Source organism: Daktulosphaira vitifoliae, unplaced genomic scaffold (genome assembly GCF_025091365.1).
Source record: "Daktulosphaira vitifoliae isolate Bord-2020 unplaced genomic scaffold, ASM2509136v1 Scaffold_2, whole genome shotgun sequence".
NCBI lineage: Eukaryota > Metazoa > Arthropoda > Insecta > Hemiptera > Phylloxeridae > Daktulosphaira > Daktulosphaira vitifoliae.
This window is the reverse complement of record NW_026099573.1, coordinates 36,311,682-36,331,895: the sequence shown is the minus strand read 5'-3', so window position 1 is coordinate 36,331,895 and position 20,214 is coordinate 36,311,682. Positions and strand designations below refer to the sequence as shown.

The 20,214-nt window shown below is 24.8% G+C and overlaps 1 protein-coding gene across 2 annotated transcripts; it reads right to left on the bottom strand.

Moving 5' to 3' along the window:
- Window positions 1-763: 763 nt before the first annotated feature.
- On the bottom strand, window positions 764-20,182 carry LOC126899806 (putative fatty acyl-CoA reductase CG5065). Of its 2 annotated transcripts, none has more exons than XM_050675026.1 (9): window positions 19,796-20,182; window positions 8,601-8,805; window positions 7,239-7,487; window positions 6,939-7,084; window positions 6,316-6,425; window positions 5,606-5,798; window positions 5,062-5,301; window positions 4,348-4,605; window positions 764-1,136 (listed from the first exon to the last, which is right to left on the bottom strand). In XM_050675026.1, exons 2-9 carry the CDS (start codon window positions 8,799-8,801, stop codon window positions 977-979), a joined length of 1,557 nt encoding a protein of 518 aa, XP_050530983.1. In that variant the 5' UTR covers window positions 8,802-8,805; window positions 19,796-20,182; the 3' UTR covers window positions 764-976. The 2 variants fall into 2 exon arrangements, with proteins under 2 accessions (XP_050530983.1, XP_050530982.1); XM_050675025.1 differs by lacking the exon at window positions 19,796-20,182 and adding an exon at window positions 8,873-9,064 and having other exon boundaries at window positions 765-1,136.
- Between the last annotated feature and the right edge of the window lie 32 nt (window positions 20,183-20,214).

Here is a 20,214-nt window from a genome sequence, read left to right as displayed (position 1 = left end):
CAAAGTATAGATGTATAAAAATATTATCACCATTGATGTTTTGAGGAGAAAAATATTCTCCATCTTTTCCTACCCCCTTAAAAAGAAATGTTCATCCTCTAAAATGATATAAACTAATTATGCCAAAAATAATTCACATGTTTATAAATGATACTAAATCAGTATCATCCTAAAATGTAAATTTAAATTAATTTAGATAAAATAATCAGATATTTAATAAAAAAAAATAACAAAAAATTAAGTCATAAATTCATTTTTGAGAATTAATTTTTTACATTGTTACAATCTATAAAAATATTTATATATTTTGAGGTTGCAATGAATTATAAATTAAAAATGAAGTATATATGTGAAATCATTAAAATAATTCATTGACTATGCAAAATTAAACAATATAAGTGTAACTTAAAATCGGTATTATTGAATTTAACAAACCATGTTTGTTTATTTGTTTGAATCAGCATGTTTAATAATGTATAAATTAAATAGTTTGAAAAATGTTTTAAATATGTGACTAGTAATTAATAAATATAATTATTAATGGCATTATGTAATTCGAACAAGTAAAAAACTAAAATATAATATTTTAATTATTCATAACCTCTTTGATACAAATATTTATAACAAATTATTTTCATTATCTAAAACATGGTATAAATATAAATGTATTGTTATAAAACAAATTTATAGTATAAAGTTAAATAAAAAATTTATCACATAACTACTAGTGAGTAAAATTTTAAATTACAATACAAATTCAATTAAATAACAATTTTTATAATATCAGACATTCATTTTCTCTAATAAATATTTTTATATGTTTCAAAGTACATATTTTATAATATATAAACAATATAACGAACAAAATATTTGGGTTGTTGATTGTTAAGTTTCATATGTAACGTCGTATGTTTATAGCTCAAATAAAAAGCATACATACGTTGAGATATGATATTAAAATAATTTAAGTAATATCCTACGTTATTTTTAGTGGTGAAGTAATAATTTTCATTAAACTTATAAGAAAATACAAAGCTGAATACCATAACCGCTTAGTTGAATTATTGCACATTAATATGTATCTAACTGCAACAACAGCTAATGCTGCTTGGGTAACACGATGCAAGTAGTATAATCTGCAACAATTACAAATGGTTTATTGAATAAAAAACAACATTTTTAGCTTCACTGTGTAACTGAAATGCTATTGGTCTTACTGTACCGTTGTTTTTTTTGCGACACTGTATATGATTACTTCACACCTACTAAACCAATTTTTCCCAAAATACGTAAAAAAATTATAAAACGTAACTAGTTAAAGCTTTCAGCAACATAATTGTGGAAAATTCTCATTAATCACCGTAATTAAGTGATTTTTCAAAAAAATTCACAATTTTTATAAAACAATCAATATTGATTTCTTTAGTTTTCACTTTATATTGAAATAACTTTTTGTAAACTGGACGAATTATTGCAACATTTTTTGATAATACTTTAAACTATTGCCTTAACAACAATATACATTTTTTGAAAGTCTAATCATTAACCAAATTACTGTAAGAGCTATCAAAAAATGTTTTTAAAATTTGTTATTATACTCCAAAAAAACATGTTTTTTTAAACTCACATCAAACTAATATTAATATTTTGTTTTTTATAATAAAAAAAATATATCAATGTTTTATTTTTTTTTCTATTAAGCATAATATTTAAAATTATTTTAAAGCAAAAGTCGAGTCATTTCGACATTAAGAACTAATTACACATATGTAAGAGAAAAAGTATAACAAATTTAATTAATTTTTTTTTTTTTTTTGAAAGATACGACATTTAAAAATTATTGATAATGAAAAAATGTAAACATATTTTTGACTACGAGAAGGGGCGTCATTTAGGTGAAAAAACTTGAGTATTAACTGCAGTCTAATTTTTATTGAAAATTGGGACCGCTCAACCGCACATTTGTTGACTTCTTGAACAAGACCATTCCTTGTTAGAAGTCAATTTTTACTAATCAAAAAAATTTAGTGAAAACAAATTCATATTAATTAATATTTTATTTTAAATTATTTAAAATACAAAAAAAAGCCGAATTTAATAGTTTTTTTCGTTGACGTCATAATTTAGTACAACACAGATTTATAATTTATCGTTAAACATAAAACATTTTATATCAAGGAATCAATTATTAATGAATTAATTATTAATTAATATCTGTAATGAAATTAAAATTAAAATTTATTATAAGCTATTGATAGTTAGACTTATTTTTAGGTAATGGTAGTGTCTTGCTATTAAAACACTTATTAAATTGACATTAAAGTCTACAAATTATTTAAAATTATCACTTAAATCTTTTTTATTATTATTTTGTAAAATGAGGGTAAATAGGTGTACACACTTCCCTCTCCTGTATTAATATACCATTTAAACTAAAATATAAGTATAAGTAATTAAAAAAAAAAAAAATTTGAATAAAAATGTATAACACAAAAAACAGTGGTTTATTTATTAAAATAACATTTTTTACTTAACTTTGGGAACGGTTAACATAAAGAAAACAAATCTTATGGACAATTTTGTTTTTTAACTTATAGTAATAAACTTTAATTTAATATATATATTTGAAGCTTGTAGTATTTCCGGAACATAAACAAAAAAATTGCATTGATTCATACATTTTTAAAAAATGTATAGCAATTTAGAGTTGAAAATATAAATTATACAATTTCAACACAAAAATAACATGTATTTTAACTACATTTTTACATATAAGATAAGGTGTCAAGATAAATGTTGTTTTTCATTATAGTAAGTAACATGAGAGTAGCATACGTTTAATGCTCTGAATATTTCCGGCAGTAAAAATATTTCCCCGTAAAATACAAATGGTCAACAAAACAAAATTCAAAATAAAAAATACACTTTTTATTTCAACTTTTCACTTAATTCACTATATTCGTAGTTATGTAATCAATTTTCCATTTAGAATTTCGAAACTAAGACATGTGTATTTTACACTAAAAATAAAATGATGTAGACATGCCAGTTATGATATTTGATCAAAAATTTTATTCACTTTATTTTTTTGGGGTGTTTTTGGTTTATTTCCTAAAGCAAAAATTTTTTGTTGATTTCAAATTTTAATAGAACATTTACAAAACATTTTAGATATACAACAAAGTTAGAGGATAGTCCATTATGATTTTAATAATAAATTAATTTTGCACTACCATAATAATTATGTTATACGCATATCAATCTCATTCAAATTTGTTAAGCTATTTCAAATAGGTTAAACGATTGAACATTTTTAATGTTTTGAAATTAAAATCTAATACAATAAAAACTAATAAAAATTTTATAACACATTTATCTACCTGATTATTGAAAAAACTTATCACTTAAAAAATCTTAACACTGTCATAGAACACTTGGATGCAATAATTTATTTTATTTGTTATTTTCATACTTATTTTTTTATGTACGAAAATAGTATTAATACACTTTCGTACCTAATATAAAATATTACATTATTGTTATTTATTTAAATTTAATATTAAATATATTTAAATTTGTAATCATATATTGCTTAATTACATCTAATGATTGAGTAATTTATTTTTTGTTAGATTTTATTGAAAATTAAAAAACATTTTTGCATAGGGATTTTTTTTTATCTAAATTCTATAATAAAAAGTAAAGAGTTAAGAAATTAAGACCTTTTTTTGATTAGTATTGATTGATTCTAACAACGATTAATATTACTGTCGTTAAATTCTTCCATACGTATTTGAAAAATATGTGTAACATATCCACCAAAATTTACATGATTTTCAACTTATAGATGACAAGCCGTCGAAAATTTATTCTTTTTTTAAATCATATATTACATTAAATAGACTATAATTTGATTTAGTATTAAATGATATAACTGTTATTTTGTTTTGCAATAATTTTTTTATAGTCCTTACAGTAATTTGTTTAATTATTGGGTTTTTATAGAATTTATATTTTCGCCAAGGGAAATTTTTAAAGTAATATCAAAAAAATGTTGGTATAATTCGTCCAGTTTTCAAACATTTATTTGAAAATAAAATGAAAACTAAAAATATTAACATTGATTGTTTTATAACAATTGTGAATTTTTGGGACATATAATTTCGGAGATTAAGGAGAATTTTTCAAAATTATGTTGCTGAAATCTTCCATTAGTTATTTTTTATAAACTCTTTATGTATTTTTGAAAAAAATTAATCAGTAATTGTGGAGTTGTATAGGGACAAAAAATGACACAGCAAAGTAAGCAGATAGTTCAATTTAACTGCCTTGCATTTATATTCTTACCGTGATAGCTGTACTTTAGCTTTAGGCAAAGTACTTGGATCGTCTTTTAGAATAAATTTTCTTGTTCCCCATACATATGACTCAACATATTTTCGCCAATCCAGTTTTGATATATCAAAGTAAAATGTCTTTCGATCGTTGGGGTCTAATTCGGCAAATAGTCTCTGTACATTAGTGTTTTTAAAATGCCATTCATGAGTAGTAAAAAATTCAAGGCACGAAACAGCTTTTTGTAACTTCTTGTGAATTCTTACTAATCTAAAACAATAATGAGTAAAATTAATTATTATTAGGCATTATAATTTGTCAAATAATTGTACAATGATATTGTTAAATAAAATAAACAAAATTCGAATAATAATTTAGTAATGAATTAAATTTTTAAAATACATTTAGTCTCAAATTAATATAGAGTGAAATATTTAAGAAATACATTATTAAAGTAATTATATTATAATAATTAATATGTGTTACTTACAACCTATCTAAGAAGTTATTAAAAAAAAGGTAAATTAATTACCAACAGATTTGAAAAATTTTGTCTATTATCATCTATCAGAGGACTACCAAATTGAAAGACTGAAATTATATTTTCCTATTTGTGCCACGGAGACAAACTAATATATTTCACGGTAATTTTGCGGAAAAGCGTAGTTCTTAAACATCAGTCACCTTAAAAAACGTATGATTGTAATATATTAGATTTTAAGTTACTTTGGCTGATGTCCGGTTATTTTGGCCACTGTATCAATGGAGTACGCCGGTAAAGCTTGGAAAACAGCTACACATAAGGAGTTGAAAACTCGGCTACTCTTAAAACTACCACCCGGATACCAAACTGCATCACTGAAAGGATTTTTAATAATAAACTCATGACCAAGTGCTTCAATATCTTTCCAATAAATTGGATTTGTAGTTCCTGAAGTACAGTGATATATTTTTATAGTAGTAGGCCTAAAAATGTTATACAACAATTTCTTCAATAATTCTATTTGTACAAGTATAAATTTAAGAACAAATTAAATTTAAACTACAAACAGTATAAATTATAGAGTTCTAAATACATAGAAAACTCTAAATTAGCATTCCTAAAAATATAGTAAATTATGCAAAAATATTTTTAAAAGTGGAATAAAAATAAATTTATTATCCCTAAAATTGTTATTCTAGCTGTACCTAAGGGACAATCCAAGTCCACACTTAGCTACACAATTTCAATATTTAAATTTGTTTAAATAATTTCATTCAAAATATTTACCTATTAGTTGCTGTGTACCAGGCAGTAGATATTAAAAGGTTAATACAAATATCAACTGGAACTAAATCAGCTATGAGATCCTTGTGACATAGCAATGTTCTCAACACACCTTTACCGGCGCCAGCCAGTAAACCCGTCGGTCCATTGAGATTATCTACCCAGCCTGAAATTGGTTCTTTCCATGAAGCAGTAACTATAAAAAAAAAATTATAATAATTCAAAAAATATTAATTATTTTATAAACTTTTATTCTTTGGTTAAACTAAACCCAAATTACAACTAAAATTAAATAATTTGACAGCATCACGAATAAAATACGTCGAACTCATACATTATCTAAAATTTTTTTATAACCCAGCAATTATATTGCATTTTTGGATAAAAATTTTTCTATTTATATTCGACTTTTGAACTGAACTATACATTCCATATCAAGTTCCGTTCAAATTTCGAATTTTATTGTTTATTAATTTGTTTTATAGTATTTTATTTTGTAACAAATTGAAATTTCAAAGTTATTTTAAGTAATTAAATATATAGGGTGTTCAGTGAGTAAGGAAATGGNAGTTATTTTAAGTAATTAAATATATAGGGTGTTCAGTGAGTAAGGAAATGGGTTTCTATTGTTCTCATTGTTTGTAACAATTGACCAGTTTTTTTGCTTACTGAATACTCTGTAAATAATGAAGTGTCTAAGTAATTTGACTCACCTATTGAAGGCCTGACAATTACAATGGGTAAACCTTCACCTTGTTGTAACAGCATTTTTTCTGCTAGTGCTTTAGTAAATGTGTATGTATTCGGCCATCCCTTAATAATTCTAGAAACAAAAAAATACACAAAATTCAAATTAAATTAAATCTTAAAAATAATTTTATTTAACATTTATGGGTATTTTAATAAGTAAAACTTATCGTCGATTTCCTCGAAGAAAAAAATTTATATTTCCCATACTATATTTATTTAATGCATACGTTAACGATATAATTATGTGGGTCAACATATAATACTTGTATAGTGCATATATCACTAATTAATCTAACGTGGGACAAAAAGAATGGCCATTGTAAATTTCAAATTAATTAATTCAAGTATGTTAAAACTCACAACAAATATTTAAGACAATATATTATAAATCCATTTCATAGATTTTTATATTAGAATAATTGACAATTTCATTTCATATCAAAATAAATTTAGTCTCGTGGGGTTTGTTTGTATATCCGACAATTACTTAATGCTTAATAATAAAATTTTATTTATCGATCATTCTTCAACTTTTTTATTAGTAAATATAAAAGTAACAGCTTTATACATTGCTTGTACTACTTACTGTGGTGTTATTGATTCTAAAAGCTTTTCATCTAGACAATTAACGCACTGAACAATTTTATCAGGATCCGATGATATAGGGTACATATGTTCTTCAACTTCCTTACGGTTACAGTTGCAATAAGCAGTAGACACATGGACAAATGCCTAAAGTATAACAAATTTATCTTTTTTAATTATGCCTTTTAATACGCATGTATTTTATGTAAAATTAAAGTATTAAAAAAAGCAAGACATGTGTTAATTCTCAAAAAATAATAGTAGTAATAATAATATTTGTTTAAATTATTATTAGAATTACTTCTAATTTGTTCATTTGACGACACAACTGCATTAGTCTTTTGGTTCCCAACAAATTCATCGCCACCGATAATTTAAGTGCTTCGTCGAACTTGACAGTCGCTGCTGAGTGGAATACAACGGACACGTTATCGGTCAGAGTTTTCTGGTCTAACGTACTTATGCCAAGTTCATTTTGTGTTACATCACCGTTGATAGGTACTAATTTTTTTAAAGACTCTGGTTGATTCTTTCTCAACCAATCGAATATCTATAATAATTAATCACGAATAGTAAATAATAAAAATATATTAATGTTCAACTGAGATGTTCATAATAAACCTCTATAGCAATATTTAATTATTATCAATTACGATGTTTAGTCTAACTTAATATATATACATAAAACAATAATTAGTACTAACAAACGATACTAATTATCCTCTAAAAAACTATTTTTTATCTTGATTTATAAAAACAAAAATTATGGTATTGAAATCATATAGTAAATCGAGACCAACAAACAATTTAAAATTCAAATGGTAATTACAATCTGAATATTTTGCTTTTGAAAAAAGATTCAATTATTCTTATAATTCGATTAACTGACTGTTACGTGATTTAATCAGTCATTAATAAAAAAACTTTCTTAAAATTTACATTCCACTATAATTTCGTTCCTTAAAAAACAACCACCACCTATTTGATTTTTGCAGGAGAGCAAAAAACCGTTTTCTGTAAAATTGATAGTACTTGTCATGAGTATTTTTATTATTTGATTAGTGTGCTATCTATTAATTTTACCAAAAACCCGAGTCTTACATTGGATTCTCCGCGATATTTTACATGTTACAATGTTGCTAACTCATTCTGATTTAAATATAAGATAGGTGATGTAGCTTCGTCAACAACATTTTAATTCATGATTTTTATAAAAAAAAATTATGAAATATATATAAAACAAAAAGCAAAATTATCTAAATAAAATCAACAAAAAAATTTTAAGCTCTTTATGAAATTTTTATTTGATTTTACTTAAAATAGACTAGTGGAATCAAACACGAAAGTATATTTAAATAATGTTTATAGTTCAAAATCCAGTAAAATTTATTAAAACTCATTTACTATACTTCAGAATATTCTATAAATCTATCATATTATATAACTCAAAAACTAACAAAAGAAAAAATTCTTAATAACTATAGATCCTTTCACGAAATTGGATGAAAAAAAATTTGTTTGCTCATTTTTTGATTTTCTAATTTTCAAGAAATTTGATTTTTTTCTTTATTGATGATTTATTTACTAAACCTATTGTATAAAATTTCAATGAACAAGAATTACATTGTCTTTAAACTTAAGATGAAAATAGCGGAATACTTACAGTAGCGTTGAGTAATCCATCGACTCTAGTTCGAACATCGTGTCCTTGTTTTGACCTAATTAGCAAATATATACAAGCAACGTTTGGACATGAACGTAGCAATTTTTCAACCAAAACTTTACCCATAAACCCTGTGGCTCCAGTGATTAATACATGACGGCCTCGAAAAAAATCAGATATTGGACTGGAATTACTAGCCATGTTTCTGTAAAAAAAATGAAGTTGAAATTAAAATACCTAAAATCAAACATAACTATATTATCATGTTTTACCAGAATTAATGGTAACTACGCTCAGTGTAGCTTTAACCACACTCAGTACAAATTATCTCTTTTGAATATTTTAAATGTTAATTTATATAAACGTATAAAAAAGTTATCATCATGCGATATCAGCGACGGTGGCCATGCGGCGCAACTACACTGAACAATTCAATAAAAGGACCGTTCGACGGCTACCCCCTTACCATTAGTGCAAAATTATGAACTTACAGCAGCGTCTGTGTCGGTGCAATGACGCGCATGTGTCTCAAAAACTAGGCCTGGGAATTGAAGAACACAGCAGTGGTTCGCAAAAATTAAATTGCACTTCGCTGCAGACTACACTTTTACAGGGACCCTAATTAAAATGATATACAAGAATTACCCTGTTGAATTGCAATCATCAAGTGGTAATGATGGACTTTCGTTACATAACTTGTTATTGCTACAATCAGTTGATTTTCAATTTTTAAATCTGAAGAGACAACTAAAAGAATAAGGGCGCAGAAAAATATGACAGAAAATCTAGCTGCAGCATTAGACCGTTGTAGATTATCTGATACGGTATTTGTACAAACAACTACAGCTAAAGTTCAGAGTCATTATGTCTCGTAAGTGACTTAATCATTTTTTAATCCATCGTTTTCGTGAAATTTTTTGAAAAGGTTATGCTACTACAGTTAACACTTTTTTTTAAATCAACATCAATGCTATAACTGTTCATTGAGATGGAAAATTGCTCTCGTCATTAATAATCAATGAACTAGTTGATAGGGTACCAATAGTTATAACTTATAAAGATAAAGAAAAACTAATAAATGTGTCATCCAAAAGTGGAAAAAACCAGGTTTTAGCGGTTTATAATGCCTTAGAACAAAAGGATCTTGTAAATTTAGGCATTATGTTGTGAAACAGTAGCATCAAATGAGGGACGTCTCAAACGTGTTTGTGTAGTCTTAGAATAAAAGTTAAATTCAAATATTCTTTACATACCATATGGACATCATATTTTTTAATTAATTTTAAAGTGTGTTTTCAAAAACATAGTTCAATAATCATCTGATTCCAATGTTACTCTATTCGAAAATGTTAAATTAGTTTGGAATAAAATTAACAAAACTCAATAAAGTCAATAGATAGTACAATATAGTTCGCAAAAGAACTTAAGCAAGTGACAATTAAGAGAAGATTATCGTGAACTTTTAAAACTCACGATTATATTTTTAGTCGAAGTTCCTCCGCCTATTATTTACAATTTCAAGATATTGAAATATTAATCAACATGTATATTGAAAACTTCATTATTACTGAATCAATTAATTTTTTTAAACGTTTTAATTTAAACATGGTTTTTTAAACCTAGATTATAGTTTGTGAGAACATAAGACCATAAAAACAGGATTGACATCGTAAATAAATTAAAAATACAGAGATGTCCTAATAGCAACGTCAAAATTCATAAAATAAGGACCACCCTATTACACATTCATTCGAACATAATGTACGATAATTATTTGCATAAACAGTAATGTCTAACAATATATTGTAATTGGAGGAAAAGAAAAATTAAAAATCTATAGAATAATTTTAAATAAATAATAAGAAAACGACAATGACAAGAATTGTAATATGTGCTTTTATCAACTGGACTACTACTATTTAATAGAAAACTCAATGGCTTTATTTACTTATTTATTATTTAAATAATTATTTACATTTAAATAATGCACATAAAATATTTATTAACAAATAATTTTTACTAGTTGAACTAGAAAAATTCAAATAAATTATTTTATCTCAATTTATAAAATAAAAAATTTTTATTTTATTGCTTAGTATTATATTTGATTTTTTTTTTGTAGAAATCAATTTTCTATTAATACAGTTATGAAAATTATTAAAATACCTATCAACTTTAATATAGATGTAATATATATTTTACTTATACATTAACAAAAATAACTGTTTTATTGATAAATTAGAATTTTTTTTCAATTTTTGAGTGTAATATCTTCAACTAGATACGAATTGTAATCATTTGACGTATCGTTGAAAAACGTAGGTCAAGTGAGGGTTGGCAAAATAAATCGTAGTCACAAAAAAAAACACATAGTAAAATAATATTAACACGAATAAGAAATATTTTCTCATGAGTCTAGAGTGATGGGATCCTTGATATTTATTGAATGTAAATGAGATAAAATCAAATAATTTCAAAATTTTTTCTAACTCAAAAAATTCAAAATATAAATTGCCACAGGCGGATTCGAACCTCGTACCCTAAGTGACACAAGTGTTACCAATTCCGCAACTATTTGTCGCTATCGTCGAATGATAAAATTGGCAATTTTAGCTAATTCAAATTTTAAAGTTACTTTTTCGAAAAAATGTGAAAAAAATGTCGAAATTACCGTTTTATTCATTCAATTTTAAAACAAAGATAGCATTTTTTTAACTACGGTAACCATTTTCACATAGAAGATAAGTCTTCGGGATAATTCTTTTTTAACTTTACCGTTTTTATAAATCGTAATTTTTCAGGGGATATTCACTAAGATTTAAAAATAGTATGTCGAATGAAAGATGTATATAAATACTACTTCTCATGAAAAAATTATATTGATCCATACATTTTTCAAAAAGTTATAGCATAATAAAGTTAAAAATGTAAAATACAAAATCGAAAATTTTCACACAAAAATAGCATTCGATAGCCATTTTCACCGTTAAGATAAAATAAAGTCCGAAATTTTTTTTTGCATAATAAATTATATTACATTAGCTTTAATTTAAGATATATATAAAAGTGTCAGACTTTCCGGAACACTTTCAAAAGTTAAGTTGAAAAAATTAATTTTTTGTAAAAAAGTTGTCATTTTAAATCCCCCCCGTGGGCAGGTAAATTTCAGTCAGATTTATAAAAAAAATATACCAAATGATAGGTAAAGACATCATGCATCTATAAAAAAAATAATTTTATTGATTTGGTTATTTTTAAAAAAGTTATGAAAATTTTAAGTAAAAAAAATTTCAAAAATTTCGAAAATTAGCGTTTTTTAAATTTGTAATTTTTTTGGAGGTTTCCCCCATTTACGGGGAACGAGGGATTTTTTTTCAATTATTAAGGGTAATTTCTTTAACTAGATACGATTTGTGATCTTTTGATGTACTGTTGATGAAAAACGGTTCAGTGAGAGCTGAGAAAAAGTAGTAACAGACACAAAAAAAAATAAACACATCATGGTAAAATTAATACCTTCTCAGCTTTTGCATCAAAACTAAAATTGAAAAAAATTTTGAAAAAATTACTGATTTTTAAAATTGTAATTTTTTGGGGATTTCCTCCATTTACGGGAAACAAGGGAATTTTTTTAAACTTATGAGAATAATTTCTTCGATTAGATACAATTTGTGATCTTTTGACGTATTGTTCATCAAAATCGGTCCAGTCAGAGCTGAGATTGAGTGATAACAGACGCAAAAAAAATAATAATAAAAAAACACATCATATTAAATCAATAACTTCTCAGCTTCGCATCGAAGCTAAAAACCTAGTTCTTTATTATCTTAAATATCATGATATATATTTACAACTTTTATGTAGACTATCATATATACTATAATTCGTGGATATTTATAAAAATAGTCTAAGCAATTTTTCAATATATTAGAACAATTTTTAATTTTATGTACAAGTTTGTATGGTTTTAATTTTCAATTGGATGATAGTAAATTTAGAAGAAGAATGTAATCACTTTTAAGTGTTTTCGTAATAGGCAGTGTTAGGACGGATATATCAACAACTAAAATCTAAATGAATTGGAAACTTATTAAAAAAAACATTAAAACGAAATTGTTTACCGGACGCATAATTCAATTATAATTATTTCAAAACAACATACATATATATAATATATGATACCTACCAGAGATTTGTAGAGTGATAAAATTTTGTACGATAAAAACAATAACATAATTATTTTTACGTTAACTTGATAACTCTTTTGATCATAAATACTAACGTATATTTTTAGTATTTTTCGTTAAGTAAAACTAATTTTTAATAAAATTAAAATACAATTAAATTTTGTTTTTTTTATAGGTTGACAGATTTTTGAAAAATAATAAGTATTATTATTGCACATCGTTGTTTCTAATGCGAAAATGCATATCTCGAGATTATTTTTTAACAGGAAGAGTGCACTATTTTTGAATAACTAACAATAGAAATAGGTTATTTTAAAAACTACACTATCTCAATAAATAATAAAAATTATTTCAAATTTATTTCAAAAACTCTTAAAATATTAATATGTATTTTTCAATAAACATCTCAATTTTTTTAATTACATGACAAGTATACGAGTTAACATACAAATTAATTGATTTTTTGAAGTTTAACGAAATTTCTTCAACTTAACTGTTAACTTAATTTATTTTGAAAACATAACAAATTAATGTTAACTATTAACTCATTAATGTGGATTTAACACATTCAATTTTATTTAGACAAATACATTTGTGCAAATTAAGATTCACATAAGTATGAGTCTATACGTTTTAAATTTTATAAATTTTGTACACAATTATTGGGTTTAATCACAGTTTAAGTTATTCAGTGTTATCAACTATTTGAAAGAATAATAGTACCCAAATATAACAGAAAAAAATTTAAATCTCATTTAAACCTTACACTTTTATCTTTTATTTAACTTTAACATTGTATCGTAGTTTGTCTTACATGCCGTTTATGTAAAATATTATATGCATACAAATTTTTATTCTCATGCGATTACCATAGTAAATAGAAAGATACGCGTTTATATAAAGGAGATTGATAAGCGTAGTATTCAAATGTTTTGGGGGTTTACATTTAATTTTCCTTCCTGCAAAAAGTTATTTTTATATAACAATGCATTTAATATTGATAAGTTTCTGGGATGCTAAATTGTAAACTGAAGGCCAACCCTATGCCTATGAATAATGGTCTGCTAATATTTTCTTTTATTGTAATAATTTACGTATTTTATTGTTATGTAAAATACGATTTTTATTCAAGTGCATCTTCTTCAATAATCTAGTTAATACAATTTTAATTAAAAATTAATGCGTCATGAAATATTTAGATTTTAAATGCCAATAATACATTTGCATAATTTAGTAAAAATTACTAAAAATCGATTATTTCTAAATCATTACATAAAATTTACATTTCTAGTGATATTCAAGATATTTTTTTTTTTCGTTATTACAAAATTAAAAAAAAAATTTATTTGTTTTTTTTTTATCAGTTATTTACGTATATGTTTTATCGAATATATAAAAAAATCTTACATTCAACATATTTCCTTATCAAAAACTATTTTTGGCATTACCATAATTTGCATTTTTAAAATGACGAAGTGTATAAAAACAGAGTTGTTTATTATGGACACAGTATTTGCAAAAACTTTAAACAATTGTTTAAACATTCAAATAAAATTTTACCTTATGCCAACCACAGTTTTTTTAAGACTATCCCGGAATTCGCGTAAACTATTTGTGTAAATCAATTTTTTTTTTTTTGTTCAAATATCGGTTTACCAGTTCATATATTTGTGTCAGTTTGCGTAAGTAAAATTTAAAATTTAAATCTACCTTTGACTATTTTTAATTAACTTTATTTTAACGAGTTAAAAATATCATTAACTTGCCTAGCCTTGGTATTTTATAAGTATAAATAAATATTATTATTAATTCCATAATGTTTATAAATATAATTAGAAAATAAAAATCAATTAAATGTCAATTAATTTTAAATCAAAGATAAATAATTATTATTAAATTATGAGTATTTTGTGAATTATTTGATAGCTAATTGAAATTAATTTTTTAGTTTTTAAATTTACATTGAAATAGTGTAGACGCAATAAAAAGAAAATTTCAACAAACATTCATGTAATATAGAATACAATGCAATTCTTAATTAATTTTTAACAACGTTCCTAAATAAAAAAATTTCTGACAGATTTCTTCTACATGACAAAATTCAATAAGTTTTATCATATTAATAACTTCTAATGTTTACTAATAGTATTTCATGTCCATACTTCACTATTTCTAAGAAAAAAAATTATTGTATACTGTTTATGCTAAAAATATAGTGCAATTTTGTTAAAATGAAAAATACAACATAAATTTTATGATTATTTGTTTTAACAATTAATTCAGTAATTTTATTGAATTAAAATGATTGATTTTCTTCATTTTTATTGGCCTTTTTTTTAATAAGTACCATTATATAATTACTCTGTCATTAATCGGTTTACATTAAGTTATATACAGAGTGATTTATTAAGTATACTGCCTTTCATTTTTCGTTAAGAATTTATAGATTAAAATGTAATTTATTTTTATAAGAAATTGTAAATAGAATGTACGACTAGATCTTGGGGTAACTTTCAAAATTTTAAAGGGAACCTATTATTATATTTTTACTATCAAATGGTACAAAGTTATATCATTATAAAATTAAAAATATAAATAAGAATTTTTTTACAAAAATCTTATTTTGTTATCAACTTTGATATTAGTTTTCACCATGAAAACAAACTCAAGTCTGAAATTTTTCTTTTTCAAGCTTAAATTAAAAATATATATATATATATATAATGTCAGTATTTCTACAACACATTCAAGAATTAAGTTAAAAAAATTCTTTTTTCTATATGCATTTTAAAGTTTTGAACCACCCTGTAAAGGGTAATGGTCCGATTTAAAAAATTATATCACATAAAAGAAAAATATAAATAATTATTATCTTATAAAAATAATAATGATCCATACATTTTTCAAAAGTTATATAGTTAAAAATATAAAATTTTTTCACGAAAATCGTATGTTTTTCTTAACTTTGATGTCCGTTTTCATCACGAAGACAAGTCCAGAGGTCATAATAAAGTGCATTGCATAAACTTTAATTTAAGATATATATATATAAGTGCCAGTATTTCCGGAACACTTTCAAAAATTAAGGTGAAAAAGTTCTACTTTCTATATGCATTTTTAAGTTTTGAACCCTAATTGTATAAAGGGAAATGGTCCGAATAAAAAAAAGTACGTCAAATGAAAGAGGTTAATAAATAGTATTTCTCATAAAGAAATTGTAATGATCCATACATTTGATAAAGTTATAGAAATATAAAGTTAAAAATATATAATCGAGAATTTTAACAAAAAAAAGCATATTTTTGAAAAAGGTAGCCATTTTCACTATGAAGAAAAAATAAGGTTCGAATTTTTTTTTTTTATATTAAAGTATATTACATACGCTTTAATTTAAGATTTATATAAACATGTCAGTATTTTTTAAATACTTTCAAAAATAATGCTGAACAAGTTAATTTTTTCTATAAAAGTTATGGCAGTTTTAAGTAAAAAAATTGAAAAAATGTCGATAATTATCGATTTCTAAATTTGTAATTTTTTTGGAGATAACTCCCATTTACGGAGAACAAGAAAAATTTTTTAATTTTTTAGAGTAATGTTTTTGACTAGATACGATTTGTGATCTGTTGACGTATTGTTGAAAGAAATCGGTTAGGTGAGAGCTGAGAAAAAGTGGTAACAGACACAAAAAAACACATCACAGTAATATAAATACTTTCTCTGCTTTGCATCAAAGCTAAAATATAACTAGATATTTTTCAATTTTTTCTGATTATATCATAAAAGAGTTCTCTATTATATTTTCTGTTATCTATTAACATTCAATTGAATGTGATTTGAGGACAGCTGATGTGAGCCAAAATGATGTGGGAGATCGTGTCAAGTGGAAGTTTAGGATAAAGGTGGCCGACCCCAAGTAGTTGGGATTAAAGCGAGAAAGAAGAAGAAGATATTGATAGTAAAATTGATGTGTCATAAATGAGGATAAATCACTTACTTTGACCTATTTTGACTTTTAGGTGTTTGCTAAGAATAGCAAGTTTTAAAAAAAGAGTATAAAGAAAAACGGTATTAGAACAATTTTGTTAATATTTCAGGAAAATAAAAATATTATGATTTCCTACCTCTTTAATAATAAAAGAGTAATAAACGTTTTAATATCAGCAAAATTAAAATATTTTTGATTATATGGTAATTATTACTTGATACCATTCTTATTTGGTTAACCAAAATATAAAATTAAAATTGAAAAAATGGATTACTACCTTTATTTCCTGTACCCTTTAAATGTAAATCAGCATATATGAGCAACAATTTAACATAGTAAGATTTTTTTTTTTAATAAAAAACCCAGCATAGTGAAGACGTGGCATAGTTGGGTCCAATATAGATTTAATCTGACAGTGATTAAAATCACTATCATAAGAAACACTTCGTTACAAATCTGTAAATAGAGTTTAATTTTAAGAAATTGGTGGATTATTCAAAAGCAAAATTCTAACTCAAAAATAATTACGGAATAATAGGAAAAAAATTATTGTCACGGGCAATGAAAATGTTCCGGAAATATTGACACTTTTATTTAATTTTAATTTTAATCGAAAATTTTAACACAAAAATAGCATTTTTTTAACTGCGTCAACCATTTTCACATAGAAGATAAATCGTCGGAATAATTTTTTTCTTTTTAACTTTATCGTTTTTAATAAATTGTAATTTTTTGGGAGATTTTCACCATTTACGGGGAACGAGGGAAAAATGTTTAACTTTTAAGGGTAATGTCTTCAATAAGATACAATTTGTGATCTTTTGACGTATCGTTGAGAAAATTCGGTCCACTGAGAGCTAAGAAAAAGTAGTGACAGACACAAAAAATAAAAAATAAATAAACACATCATGGTAAAATGAATAACCTCTCAGCTTCTCATTGAAGCTAAAAAAGGAAAGAAGATAAGAGTTCGCAAAAGATTTGCATAGGATGTTTGTGAACTATAAGCAAGCCTACGATAGCACAAACAGAGAAAGACTATGGAAAATTCTTAAACATTTTGGTGCATCAACTAAGCTAATCAATATAATATAATTGTGTAAAACGAGGACTAACAGCTGAGTAAAGTGAACAATGAAATATCAACATCGTTTCTAATTAATAGCAGATTGAAACAAGAGGATGCGATGTCACTAGTGCTAATCAATGTAGCATTAGAGAGTATAATAGGGAAAATACCCCAAACTGAAACATTAAACTTTGATGAAGGAAATGACTTTCTAACATATGGACACGACATAGTGGTTATTGGAAATCCACGAGAGGCCATCCAAAGTACCGTTAAAGTCCTGATAAAGATAGGGAAAATATTAGCTTAACAATTAACTTCGGAAAATTAAAAATATGATAGCAAAACGAGGTGGAGTGATCATACAAATCTCAACGTGGAAAAGAACACCTTTGAATAAGTGCAAGAGCTCAAGTAATTCGGTAACAGTAAAAATAACATGCATGAAGATATTAGATTGGATGCTGCTAACAGATGACTTTATGCACTGAAACCCCTTTAAATACAAATTTTTATCAAGATAAACAAAAGAATATTTGTTTTTTTTAATTACATTCACTCTATATTGCTATAAGCATGTGATACATGTGCAAAGTCGAGAGGTGATGATGAAAAATTACGACTATTTGAGAGAAAAATTTTTAGAAAAATGTATAGACCAGTATCCAAGAAATGAAACAAAAATAAGAAGTAAGGGTTAACATCCAACTACATCAAATTTACAAAACAGAGTGTGTGGTCCAATTTATTAGAAGGACAAGGATAGAATAGGCAGACCATTTAGGGAGAGCTGATGGAAATATATTTAAAGAAACATTGACATATATGATAAGGGTGAGCCGGTGAAAAAGAAGAAGAGTGTGCAGGAATTATTAAAAGAAATTCGAATAATTTTGAAATAGGCAATTAATTGAGATTAATGGAAGAAAGTAGTTTTGATAACTAAGAATCCAAATGGTTTGAAAACCTAAGAAAAAAAATGCTAAGGTACTTATGAGGAGATTACAATGATACGAAAACCATTAGTTATATAATTAACTGAGTTATTTATTATAATTTTATTTTATTATATTAATTATATTTTTTTTGTATCCAATGTAACTGCTTAAAATATGTTGCAATAAAATTTAGATTATTTAAAAATTCTAAAAGTTATTATTATTATTCAATTAGTTCTAATACATCTTAAAATTCTACCGAAAGTTTTTATTACTTAAATTATTAGCTGTGTAGTGTTAAGTGAACAAAACACGTTGTTGTACTCCCTTAAAATTTAAATTTGACGGTGATTAACATCATTGTAGATCAATAGTGAAAAATGAAAATTTGCATCAAAATGCAAATTTTTTATAAGAAAATAGTTTTGTCGAATTTTTATCAAAAGAGATTTGTTTATTTTTCTGAGTGGTACTTCAACACTCCTTTAAAAAGCTTATATAGATTGATCGGTTTATCATAAATCAATCAATTACTTGCAAAATAAATACCATATTGAAATCAAAATGTTGGTTTCTTTTAGTTACATATAATTCTTGATTTATCAGCTAATAATTACTTTTTAGAATCATCTCTCATAACTTAAAAGGGCTTCAACTTAATTTTTTTTAAATGGCAGTGTTATTATTTGCTGATAAGTCAAGAATTATATGTAACTAATAGAATGTTATATCAGGTTTAGGCCAGAAGCGTATCTAATATTTTGCTGCGCTGTGGATAATATAGTATTTATTAAATTATTGTAGCCCAAAAATTTCAACTTATCAAATTTTAATTTATAGAAATACCTTTTTTCTGCTAAAAAAAGTCATTTTATCTTAAGATATACCCATTAAACTGTCCTCCTCCTATGGACCCTGCGAAATACACCACTAGTCTGGTCTGTAATGCTGTTTATGATCATATTTTTTATAATAAAAGAAACTTACGAATATATCTTAAAGTTGATACTTACTTATTAAAACTAGTCTATTTTTTCGTGATTTGATTAAATTTGCGATTGTATAATAAAATTATAACTATTATTCAACAAATTTCAAATAATTACTATGAAACCGACGTGGAACACATGATTTTACAGAAGCTAAACAAACTATTCTTTAAATGTTGATTTAACAGCGTTTCACTGTAAGTGGATGAAATTTAATAGTAAATATTATCATATAGTTTTTAGCATCGGTTAACAATTAACAACCTCAACGAATAAATTAACACTGTTAATGACATTTAATCAAACGGCGAGCGCAAACGATCCGGTACAAAGACGAACAATTGCAATTTCATCATTCTATTACGTGTCCCACTAAGAATTAACTTATAAAAAGTGATATTCGTAAAATGAGAATGTTGTTGTATGTTTGCAACAGCTGTTGA

What these genes read in the sequence shown, in the direction of transcription:
- LOC126899806 (XM_050675026.1), bottom strand. Translation starts at nt 8,801, where the DNA reads ATGGCTAGTAATTCCAGTCCAATATCTGATTTTTTTCGAGGCCGTCAT. An exon ending in ATGGATTACTCAACGCTACT is followed by an intron (nt 7,488 to 8,600) that starts GTAAGTATTCCG and finishes TAATTATTATAG; the next exon opens with ATATTCGATTGGTTGAGAAA. An exon ending in GCTAAAGTACAGCTATCACG is followed by an intron (nt 1,137 to 4,347) that starts GTAAGAATATAA and finishes TAATTGTTGCAG; the next exon opens with ATTATACTACTTGCATCGTG.